At 42.3% G+C, this 12,392-nt stretch overlaps 1 protein-coding gene across 1 annotated transcript; it reads right to left on the bottom strand.

Moving 5' to 3' along the window:
* Positions 1 to 4,458: 4,458 nt before the first annotated feature.
* On the bottom strand, positions 4,459 to 5,747 carry Rnase12 (ribonuclease A family member 12 (inactive)). The gene is made up of 2 exons (XM_004644002.2): positions 5,613 to 5,747; positions 4,459 to 5,132 (listed from the first exon to the last, which is right to left on the bottom strand). Exons 1-2 carry the CDS (start codon positions 5,644 to 5,646, stop codon positions 4,657 to 4,659), a joined length of 510 nt encoding a protein of 169 aa, XP_004644059.2. The 5' UTR covers positions 5,647 to 5,747; the 3' UTR covers positions 4,459 to 4,656.
* Between the last annotated feature and the right edge of the window lie 6,645 nt (positions 5,748 to 12,392).

Here is a 12,392-nt window from a genome sequence, read left to right as displayed (position 1 = left end):
GTTATACAGGTCTTGCTTTATCTTGGTCTTAACCATCCAGCAGAAAAGTATAAAAATGAAGTATATGAAGTAAAGTCATATTAATATGCTGAGCTGTGAAAGACTCAAGTCAACAACTTCTGTGGATAATAACCCCTTACTACTGTGGACTACTAGACTGTGTTGGATTGTTTTGCTGAATTCATGCACCTATAGTATTTAGATGCCAATGGAATACCAATTTCTGACAGGATTGAAAAAAAAGGGCGATACAAAGGAAGGACCATTTTGTATCTGTATATGCAGAATAGTTAGGATAGATATACAGGTTCTTTCTCTTAATTCAATGAGAAGAAAGATTTTGTACTAATAGTGTTTGGACAGGATATTCTGTTTGCATCTTGTACTATGGATAACCACTAAGAAGACAACAATATACAATGTGTTAATTATTGAAACTGTCCTATGAATCAGTTTTGAAATTGTAAAAAGTAAAATAAAAGAAAAAGAAAAAGAAATTTTTTTAAAAAATTAAGGCTTCAAGTTTATCATTCTTTATAGATGAGTAATACTTCATTATATAAAAATACCACATCTTTTTCAACCATTCCTCAGGTGATGGTCATCTTGGTTGTTTCCAAGATTGGGCTATCACAAATTGTGCTGCTATAAACATAGGTACACATATATCACTATGATATGACATTTTTAGTTCCTCTGGGAAAATTCCCAGTAGGGGGATAGCTGGTTTGAGTGGGATTTCCAGTCCTAGTTTCTTAAGGAGTCTCCACACTGATTTCCATAATGGTTGCACCAGTCTACATTCCCACCAGCAGTGGAGAAGGATTCCCTTTTCCCCACAACCTCTCCAACATTTGTTGTTGGTTGATTTCTTTATGATAGCCATTCTTTCTGGGGTGAGATGGTATCTCAGGGTTGTTTTAATTTGCATGTCAGGAATGGCTAGTGATGTGGAGCATTTTTTCATATATTTATTCACTTATTTAACTTCATCCTCTAAGAAGTGTGTGTTCATCTCAGATGCCCATTTCTGGATTGGGTCTGTAAATTTTGGGGCCCAAATGTTTTTTATTTCTTTATAAATTGGAGAGAGAATACCTTTGTTGGAATGCTTATTAGTTAAGATTTTTTTCCAAGTTTGTGGTTTGTTTTTTCACTTTGTTGGTAATTTCTATTGATTTGCAAAAAAACTTCTCAATAAGAGGAGGTCCCTGTTTTTCAAATCACAAGTATTACTCATGTGATTTGATTTTTGTTCATGAACTCTTTGCCTACCCCTATATCTTCAAGAGTACCTCCTACTTTCTCTTTTAGGAGATTTAGTGTTTCTGTTTTAATGTTTAGATCTTTAATCCATTTTGACATTAACTTAGTGCATGGTGATAGACCTGGGTCAAATTTTGCCTGAAGTATTTTCATAGAAGCAGCCTTGCCTAAATTACCTCATTCCTTACTCCTTCCTCTGCCTTGCCAAAACTTCACAAAAATATAGGAGATCAGGAGACATGCCCAATTTAAGGCAATAAGATCCAGACTATTTGCCCATGCTTAGACATAAATCTCTCTGCCTGAGACTTCACACCTATAAGGTATAGGGGCACCAGGTTCTGGCCATGACCCCACACATATAGAATGTAGGGGCAACCGTGTTCCTGCCAAGTTGCCATAGCAGAAAAAAAAAAAAAAAAAAACACTATAAAAGCAGTTAGAGAACAGAGCACTGGGGAAGGGGAGCACATTGGTAGCCAGCTAATTAATAAAGGCTCTGTAATTCTTTTAACTGGGTCTCCCATGGGAAATATATCCAATCGTAGTCATTGCAGTGGGAAAAAACAAAGACAATGGAGAGAAAATACACAGGAAATAATGTAGTGCAGAGATGCACAGTACAGATGAAAAATGAATTTCAAGGGAGAGAAATCACTGTTGCCTGAGATTAAACTGCTAAATGTTCATTCAAACAAACAAACCAACAAACAAACATGGCTTGGGAGATAGCTGAGCCATCTAAGCACCTGCTTGGCAAGCACAAGGACCTGGTTTCGTTCCCAGTACTGCATGCCATGCTGGCCCCAGAACTCTGTGCCAGCCACTAAAACTGGGCATGGTAGCACACACCTGTAATCCCAACACTGGGGAGCTGAGACAGGTGGATCACTAGGAGTCTGCGCTGCATAGCGAGACCCTGTACCAAATTAATTAATTAATTAATTAATTTTTAAAAAAGATTAAACCAAACAGCCCAAACTACAAATGTCTATCATGTCACAGTAAGTTTGATTTGTACTTTAATTCTTATTGAATAAAAATGCTCTGAGTGTGGATTCCATCAGACCATCTGTTACACTTCAGTGAAAATGCATTTATCACCAAGATGTCTTTCTAATTAGAAAAAAAAAAGGTTTAGGAAGGAATAAAAGGCTTGGAGAAGGCAAGAAAGGACAATGAAGCCTAGGGATAGGGGCAGGAAGAGAGCAGGAGCAGAAGCCCAAGGACACATTTCATCTACTGCATAGTTTGTCCAGAAACTGAAACTACCAAGACTTAAGTCATGTGAGTTCCTGCTCAGTTTCTGTTCAGATGCTGAGAGCTATGTTCACTTTCTAGCACCCAAAAGTCTCTGAAAACAACAGTAACAATAGGATTCATACAGAAAAATGGCTGCTGGAACTCAGCTGTAAAAGAGCCTCCATAAGAAACCATGAGGTGGATAAGCTTTGCCTGTGTGCAAACCTGCAGTGTGCCCTTTACACAAGACTGTGCCTTCATCCCCATAAATCTAATCAGTGAGCTAAAGTTTGATGCTTAAGAAGACAGAGCTAATGACTAGCATTGGTGCACCTCCTTCTTTGATGTGACGTTGAATTCAGTCCAGATGATCAACAAAACAATTGGAGTCTTTCAACTGAAAAGTCGGGGACAGAAAGTGCTTGCTCGAGCTTGTGACTCTTGCTTGCTATAGCTCATGGCACGAATCTCTGCTTCTCGTAGCTCAGAATTAGTGACCCTGCAAAATGGCCTTAATTATAAATTGTGCTTTATCTCTGTTTCTCAGTATTAAGCCTTTCTTCCAGAAAAGCTAGTTTCTTTTTTTAATCTTTTATTATTATTATTATTATTAATTTATAATTTCTAACAAAGACTTTATTTTTTTTACTATTTAAAGTTTCCAATACTAAGAGAAGATATTATACAATGTCTTTTAAATGAATTGTAAGTCAAAAATAGAGTATAAATCTTAGAACAAAAATTAAGATTAAGCAATATTCCAAAAATTAAATACTAATTAATTAACAATTAAATGTTTCAAAATAATTGAACTAAGAAAAACTTTTCATGATCAGAAAAGCTAGTTTCTAAACAGCAAAGAAACAGTGTCTTAGTAGAGCGATAGATATGGAAAGAATCTCAAAGATTCCCTCAGTGAAGCTCCTCACTTTATAGATGAGGAAATCAATGATCAGAAAACAGGTATCGAGGCCGGAGAGATAACTCAATGGAATAAGCACTTGCCTGGAAAGCTCAAGGACCTGAGTTCAATCCCCAGTTCCGCAAAAAAAAAAAAAAAAAAAAAGGTATTGATGAAATTCTCAAAATTAGGAGGCTCTCCTCTTCCTTCTCTCTGGCTGGAAGATCACCAAACCCATAGCTGAGTGAGGGAGTAAATCATGGGTTTTGTGAAAGAACTAAGAGGAGAAAGGAACTGGTGTCCTAGTTCAGTCCTGTATGTTCCCTCCAGAGGTACAAAGAGGAGACGCATGAGACACACTGAGCTCTGCGTCTTGGTCCCTCCCTGGGAAATCTTTAGTCATTTCTTTCTGCAGTCTTTAATGAGCATTATTTTTCTTCTGTCAGGCTCATGCTGATCTCCTGCTCCCTTTCTTTTAAGGCATAGAAGGAGCTACTAAACAAAACCAGATGCAGTGTGAGTTGTAGAAAAGGCCCTAGAAGTTGATCCCAGTTGGTTTTCTATTGGTCAGGAGTCAGGACGGGGTTGAGCTGAGGGGGATGAGGCAGTTGCTGCATGCGCAAAATACTAGAGGGTGCCTAAAACTTGCTACTTACCATAAATAATGTATAATGAGTTATTTAAAAATAAATTGAACCTAATATAACCGTTGATGCACAAATATTAAAATTTTAATTAACAAAGATCTGAGCTTTCATTAGTAGAACTCATGTAACTCTTTACCCTAATCCCAGCTGTAGCTATTTGAATGTTTAGAATGTAAATATTTTATATGTCAAAGATTTTTGTATTAATTTTGATATTCTAAAAATTGAGTTAAAATATTATTTGTCTAGACTGCTGTAGGTTTTTTGTGTCTGCTTCCTAAGTCTTTTGCCTGAAGTTATAGCCTTGCTTGCTTTGCCCTAATCCCAGGTTTGCTTTGTATTCGCCACTGGCCTTCATCAAAGACTCAAAGACAAAGACAAAAAAATGAGGCGCATACAGAATTTACAGTTTAATTCAGTATATATATTTTATTGAAACAGAATATAATTATTCCAGCTCAGCAGTACTGGAAAGATAAATTAACATCTTGCTTCAGGCCTCATTCCTGTGTCCCCAGGTCGGGTCTTCTGCAGGAATGACCAGACCCAGGACAGCTTGAAGAGAACAAGAGGACCGCAGATGCAGGGTTTGTTCTCAAGTCACTTAACATATCCCTGGAAATTAATTGGCCCCAAGGTATCACAAGTGACAAGCACATGCCCCTCCACTGTGGAAGCCTGGTACCTGCAACCAGGATATGCTGTGCCCTCGACGAGATGGCAGACTGTCAGTTTGAACTTTGTCTCACTCTGGAAGCAGAAAATGTTAGAATTATTCAAGCAAGTCATCTTCCTGGGGGAAAGGCAGATGCTATTGAGTTTTTGGGGCCTCTCGTGGATGAAGACATGTTCCTTTTTGCACATGTGATTGGGTTCTCTGATGATCTTTTGCAGGATCATGGCATTGCAGTACCTCACAGGAATATTACTCTTTGGGTAATCCACATTCAAGTGCTCTATGGACGTCATCACTATATTCTCATCTGGTTCCTTTTCCCAGAAGAGAAGCAGCAAGTAAATGAACACCATTAGTATCATCAGGATTGAGATTTCCTTCACATCTATGGCTTTAACTCCTGTTAAGTAGTGGAGACAAAAGGAGCACAAGGCAATCAGGTTCCTCTTGCTCTCACCCCTGGGAACACCCCTCACTCATTTTGTTTTCTTCACTCTGTTATTTAAAATCATGTCTACCCTACAAGGTCTCACTGTAGGCACAGCTACCTCTTAAAGTCCTCTCGGGCTACTTCAACTCCCAGAGTTTGGTATCAACTAGTCTGTCATAATTCCCTTTGTCTCTGCATGCTCCTCAATAGCAAGTACATTTCCTGTTACTCCCCAAGCTTTGAAAATGCTTAACATGGATCTTGATATACAAAAGGTACTGAAAACTATCCAGGACAGACTCTTTCCCAATGTTCAGTGACTTCTTTCCCCTCAATTTTCTCAGCCTGAATTCCCCCCAGTTCTGCATGGTTTTGGTGATGCCTACTCCTCTCTTCTTCCTAGTTCCTTCCTTGTGTCTGTCCTGCTTGATCTGTGTGAGCGCCTCTTACCTGTCATTGTCCTTGCTGCTCTCACAGGTAACATGGCCCCTAGACCTAAGAAAGTCTCTTGTGTCTCAGTGTTCCTGGTGCTGACTGATAGGGAGCAACTTGTGTGGAGAGGGCAAGAGCAGAAGGAACAGAAAGGGAGGGGCTATGAGCAATGTGCTGGGCGCACTGGCAGGAAGAGGAGTTACCTCCAGAGGGTGAGGCAAGCCAGGCAGCTCTCAAATAGGTCCTTATTAAGCAAGTAGGAACCATCAAAGCATTCAAGGAAGCCCTCATATGTGTCAGCCACACTATTTCCCATTTCCTACATTTTCAATCAGTCCTGCCTACAAACCTGTGGAAAAGCTATTCTTTGAATTTCACTGATAAAGAAATGCATGGCAGAAAATTTGAAGTGACTGTGAGAAGTTACACAGTACTGGACCCTTGAATTCCAGTTTCAGTGAGTTTCTTCACACAGGCTGTCTAGGAGGAGGAAAAACATTCTCTGGCATTAACATTAGCCTTGATAAGGTTCTAGGCTTCTGAAGAGTATAGAAGTAGTTTCCAAACTCTGGTAAACATTGGAAACATCTGAGGATTTTTTAAAAAGTGTTAATTTCAGGGGCTGGGGAGATAGTTCAGTGGAATAAATACTTGCCTGGCAAGCACAAGGTCCTGAGTTCGATCCTTAGTACCACCAAAGGAAAAAAAAAAAGTGTTAATTTCCCTACATTTACCTATGACATGCTTGAGAAACCTTCATGGAAAGTAAGTGGATGAAGGCTTAGTAAAAACATAGTGGCTTAAGGTCTTGAGACAATAGAAATTTTATTTCTTTCATGTCTTATTAAGTTGATATGGGAATGGAAAATTCACTTATATTAGGTCTTGTTCTAAAATCTCCTCCCTCTCTCCATCTGTCTCTCTTCCTGCTCCCCTTCTATGCTGGGGGTCAAACTTGGGGCCTAGAACATGCTAAGCAAGCACTACCTTTGGAGACACATCTAAAACATCTAGTTAGCACATACCTGTATCTTTCTAATTGTAGGAAGGACATGGCTATTGAGTGGACAATTGTCTAGGAAGGACAGAGCATTATAGAAAAGACCTCAGAGAGAGCATCTCTTTCTCTACAATAAAAACATAACTTCAGACCACAAAGTGAACCAGCAAGACGTTATTATGTACTTCCCAAAAGCTTTTGTTCTGAGTCAAACCCTTTCATGATTCAAGCCATCCTGCTTTGCATATCATTGTAGGCAGGGTTTACAGAGGAAAAGATTTAATACAGGACATATAACTTAGAGGGTCATTGTATAGTTGTCACCCAAAGAGTCAAATGCAAAGGAGATCGGTCCACTAGAGACCTAAAGAATCCAGCCAAGGCCTGGATCCCATTACAATGTCCTGCATGAGTCCAGCTAAAGAAACAGAGCCCATGGCAGAGTCCTCCACAAGCTCAGCTGAAGGCCAAGAGCCCAAGACAATGTCTCATGCATGTCTGTATGAAGGAGCTACACTGGGAAGGCCCAAAGATGGGTTGGTGGGAGCAAGAAGGTCTGTGACAGCAGCAGGAAGGATCTGTGCCAGCAGGCTGAGGATCTGCACAGGAACCAGGAAGTGGCACACTCAGGGTAAGCACCAGAGCTTCCTGAGAAGAACCACAGCTGTCCTCAGCAACAGCAAGCACCTGAGCTCCTCAGATGATGAGAACAACCGAATTCACATCAGGAAAGCCACCATGACAAGCTTCTCCAAGAGAACCTACCATGGTCCTTCTTCCCTTCCAAGTTCTCCTTTTCTACTGTTGACAACAATGCTCATGTGGGCCTTCCATGCCCAGCACCATGCTGATTCAGTTCAGCTGTGTGTTACAAACTGACAATTAGTTAGTCCACCTCACATATGTATTGCACAGTGCCACAAAGATATAAGTGCATAATTAATTTTTGCAAATTTTCTAATTAGCAAAATTTTATTTGTATACCATGTTGCAGAAACAGCTCTACAGAATAAGGGGAAGTATATGCATGTTCTGTAACATGTTCAATATTTGCTATGAGAACTTACAAGTGGCTGAACTTAGATGCAGTACTGAATCTACAAGCAGGGAAGCAAGCCCTGCAATGAAAGATACTCCAGCTGAGGCAATTGAGCCCATCCCTGAACACTTCAGAGTCCCCGCCAAACCAGAGTTAAGACTAACTCCACCTCCAACCTTCAGCCATCACCAGCCTACTCTTTGCTACTATAAATTCTACCTTATTTTTAATTTTATTTTATTCCTTTTAATGGTACAGGATCTCACTCTGCAGCTCACACTTGTAGTGATCCTCCTGTTTTCATCCTCCCCAGCACTGGGATTACCTTACTTTATTACTGGTTTTTTGAGATAGAATCTCACTATGTAGTTAATTAGTTAATTAGTTAGTTAGTTAGTTTTTTTGACTCAGGGGCCTGCTATCCAGTGCAGGCTGGCCTTGAACTTGCTATGCTGCTCAGGCTTTCCTTGGACTCATAGCATTCCTCCTGCCTCAGCCTCCAAAGTGCTGAGTTACAGGCATGTACCATCACACTCAGTCTTCTACCTATTTTAGATTCCACATAGAAGTGTGGTCATTTGGTATTTGTCTTTGTGTGTCTAGCTTATTCTACACAGCATGATGTCTTGCAACTTCATCCTTGAACTAATTTGTAAATTTGTTTCACAATAACCTCTCTTTTCTTGAAAATGCATTTTTATGAATGATGTACATAAAACTGAAAAACATGAAATTCCCATATTGAAAAAAATGGGACTGGAAGGAAGCTGCCGAGTGTAACTTTGGAGGGCTGATTCATGGCCTCCCAGCAGCCTCAGCAATTCCTTATGTGGTCACTTTCTGGCTCCCGTAGATTTAAAACAAGCATAAAGTGGTGGGGGGTTTAAGTAAAATCTTTAGGAGATTTCACTTAATTAATAAAAAATAAGATAATCCCAGTGTTGGGGAGGCTACTAATTATAAACACACAAACGCAGTCCTGACTCATACCTATTTACTCGCAGAAGGCAATCCCTGCAACCTGCCTCTGTAACCAACAGTCCAGCCCAGCCCAGCCTCTCTATTCACCAACCAATAGATGAACCCCAACTGCTAAAGAGCATCTTCATTTCTGAACAGCTGTGCCCATCCACAATAAAACAAAACCACAAGTACAGGGAATACTCCACATCCAGATGACTGCTGGGGTGCAGAAGGAGTGCCGCATCCCAGGACCTGGGCACAGCACCAGGAAGCACTTTGCCTGGACCTCAGAAGGGTCTGCCTCTTACCTCCGCAGGAGGAGTAGCCTATATTTCTCAAATTCCTTAATTAGCTGTGTTCCTTTAGGACCTTTGGAAACCAGGGTCCAGAAGATGAGTGGGCTGGGAATCCAGTTTACCCCGAAGGCTCTAGAGTCACATAAAGGAGGGAAGTGAGACTCTCTGAGTGCATAGGAAGAAGGCTGAGGCGTGCACTGTGCAAACTCTGGGCCTGGTAAAGAGGAAAGTGTCTGACTCACCATTTCTGTGTATTAGGGATCAAGCCCAAGGCCTCTGCCCAGAGCTCCATCCAACCGGCTCTTTAAAAAATAATCTTTTTTTTATTTTTGTTTTTTGAGTCAGAGTGTAATTCACTGAATTGCCCAGGCTAAACTCAAACTTGAGCTCTCCCTACTTCAACCTCCCCGAGTGCTGGAATTGCAGCGTGCGCTCCCATGCCCCGCAGTCGTCCCCATTTTCTAATCCCCCTTTCCTGTTTTTCTGTCACCTGTAAGCCACCTTGGAGCACTACACTCAAGACTAAGATGATGGAAGCACTTTGGAGCCAGCATCTGGTTTCTTTCCTCCCGGTTCCTGCTTACTTAGGCGCCTTCCAAACATTTTTGCTCGTTGCTCTGATGAGAAAGCCAGGCGTTTCTGTGTGACTGTGGCAGAAGGTCGGGCTCTGCACTGGCTCACACAGCTCTAAAGCGCCCAGGGTAAGCTGACGCACCGCACCGCGCAGTGCTTCCAGTTGTAACACATCTCTTCCAGGAGGGTTTGTTTTAAGTTAGTCACTCTCCATAGCGGCCGTAAGAGATCTGCTCCCTGCTTCCTGTTCGTTCCTGGTTAGCTGCCCTGGAAGGGCAGCCCGGCTTTCTCTCACACGTACTGTGGGGTCTGAGGCCTGGAGCTGGGCGCCCTCTTTCCCCAGGGCAGGGCCCAGTAGCTCTCGGATCACAAGATATTTTGGAGTGGAGAAGTATTTGGGTAAAAGATGTCAGATTGTGTCCTCTCTGGGGCACTGACTGCCTGAGCGATCTTGAGAAGTCACATTCCTTCGCAGTGTCAGTTTCTCCATCTCTAAGATGGAGGCAGGAGGAAATAATAAAGGAAGACTATTCGGTCCCTCTCTGCTGTTACAAACTAAGGTGCTGAACTTAATTTAAATGGAGTCCTCGGCTAGTCTCTTGGTTATTCTCCTGCACATGTGTACAAGCTCTGTTTCCCTGCACACTGAGGGGACAGGGAGCGACCTCTGACTCCCATCCTGTGGTGCCAGTGCACGCTGGGGAGGCAGGGAGGAGGATTCTGAGTATCAGACCCAGAAGGAGGAGCTCTGATTTAGGAGTGTGGGGTATTCTTGTGAAAGACCTAGGGAACTCGGTTGGATCAAAGGAACGTGGCTTTAGATTGAGAACAATAACTTTTGGTTGGGGAGGGGAGATGAGGTGCTGTGTGTGTGTGGTGGGGGGGTTCATCAATTACTTTGTTAACAGCAGAGCTGTTTTCTAGACAACTTGCTTACTGAAGGATTTGTGCAGCACTCTCCTAAGCTGCTGGACACTCATCTAGCTTCCCTCCTGCTACTTCCCTGTCCCCTTGTCCAAGTGAAGACATCAGTCGGGGGCCTGCACACACCCAAGAACAAGTTGCTCCTAATCCTGGACAGGACAGATTCTGAAGGCTGTCTCTCTTGGCTGCTCGTGATAGCTCCAGGCTCTGCACACCCAGAATACTGTTCTTCCTTGAGGAGGAACCAAGCTATTTCTTGTTTTATAATTTCCCTGTGTCCCCCAAATGACTGCTACCTGGACACAGCCCAAGAAGAACCAGCCATCCTGACCGGGCCTCTCTAATAGATACTTGCTAGGCCTGTTTAGATGTTATACTTCTAAGGCTGCTTTAATTACATGCTCCGGGCTGAGCACTACCCTCTCTGAGCTCTGATTACAGAAGGACCATTAGTCAAGTCTCCCCCAGGGCACCTCCCCAATGGTCACGTCTTCCACTGCACATCCAGGCCCTGCTCTCTTCTCTGATCCAGTTCCAGCTTCACTGAACATCAGATAAAACTCCTTGAAAGAGATGAATGATTTTTTCCCCATTCCAAAGGGTCCCCAAGTCTCTCAAGAACCCAGGAGTGTTTGAAATGAATAAAACAAACAAACAGCCTCCCTACCCGGAAGAGACCAGCCAGGCAGGATAAGCAGCTGTGAAGAGTTGCAAAAGTGGGTTCCTGACTCACAGCATAGCTGTTAGTCAGCTGATGGGACCCAGTGCCAAGCACAGTGCCTAGAATATAGAGATGCTCAATAAAAATTGAGTGAATGGAGAATGTATAGATGAATAGCCTAAAAGAACTGTATTTGGCACGTAACTGATATAGGAAATGCTATAGGGCCTCCAATTATGATATAGGAGAAATGTTATAACTCCCAACCTGCTGGATGTTTGGTATGCCAAGTTTGTGTTCTCCAAAGTCAAAGAATAAATTCCAGGAACAACAGAGGTTAAGAGTAGGAAACTTTATTGAGGGAAAGATAGCTCCCACCCGAGAAAGACAGGAGGATACCCAGAAAGTGAGTGGCCAAGTACCTCGCTTCTCAAGGGAAGTTTATAGAGCACACCCATGTGGGAGCAACATGGGCTACAGCTATGATCAACCTATAAGATTGTAAGTATGGTTGCTTAGGTAACATTGATCTAATGGGGAAGCAAGTCACATGGCAAATACACATGGAAAGAACAAGGAACTGTCCAGGAAGGGATGCATCTGAGGGTTTTGGTCACCCACTGAGATGGCTGATGTCTCTCCAGATTTTATTGGAGCTGGTGTTACCACTTTCTTAGGCCTGATGGTTCATCTTCATCTTGAGGCCTGGCCTCCAGCAGATGCACTTCTAGCCACAGTGTAATAAATTTTCATCTTTGTGCTGACTCTCCAGGAGCCAGGATGATAGCTCAGTGGCTTAGGTCCCAGCTTGGCAAGCACAAGGTCCTGAGTTCATTCCCTGGTACAAAAAAGAGAGAAGTATCTGACTCTCTCTGGGGCCTATATGTCTACCTAGCTTAGCAGTCTATAATATAACTGTTGTAACAGAAAGCTTCCTTTATAAAACTCAGTCATCTTTTTCTGAGATGGGTCTCTCTAGCACTGCATGAACATAGGACCAAGAAGCTCAGTGGAAGGTGAAAGTTGTTAATTCACCTCTACTTACTATTCAAGGCCTTACATTCCTTATGGCTCCTCTGAGTCCCTCACTTCAGTTGCTAGTGGTGCTGCTCTGCACTCTTCCCCCTCCTTAACCACTGGTGTAGTCCAGGTAGTTCAAGTTAGGTGCATGAACACCATTTCCCCAGACAACAGCACAGCTTTCTCTTTTATTTTAATTGTTGTGTGTGGGGGAAGTACTTTGGATCGAACTCAGGACCCTGCACTTGCCAAGCAGTCACCTATGCCACCCATCTACCTCCCTGTCTATTTCATTTTAAAGAGAAAAAATATATAGGGAGCC

The sequence above is a fragment of the Octodon degus genome, unplaced genomic scaffold (genome assembly GCF_000260255.1).
Source record: "Octodon degus isolate 3935 unplaced genomic scaffold, OctDeg1.0 scaffold00189, whole genome shotgun sequence".
NCBI lineage: Eukaryota > Metazoa > Chordata > Mammalia > Rodentia > Octodontidae > Octodon > Octodon degus.
The sequence above is the reverse complement of the archived record's forward strand: the minus strand, read 5'-3'. Positions and strand labels throughout refer to the sequence as shown.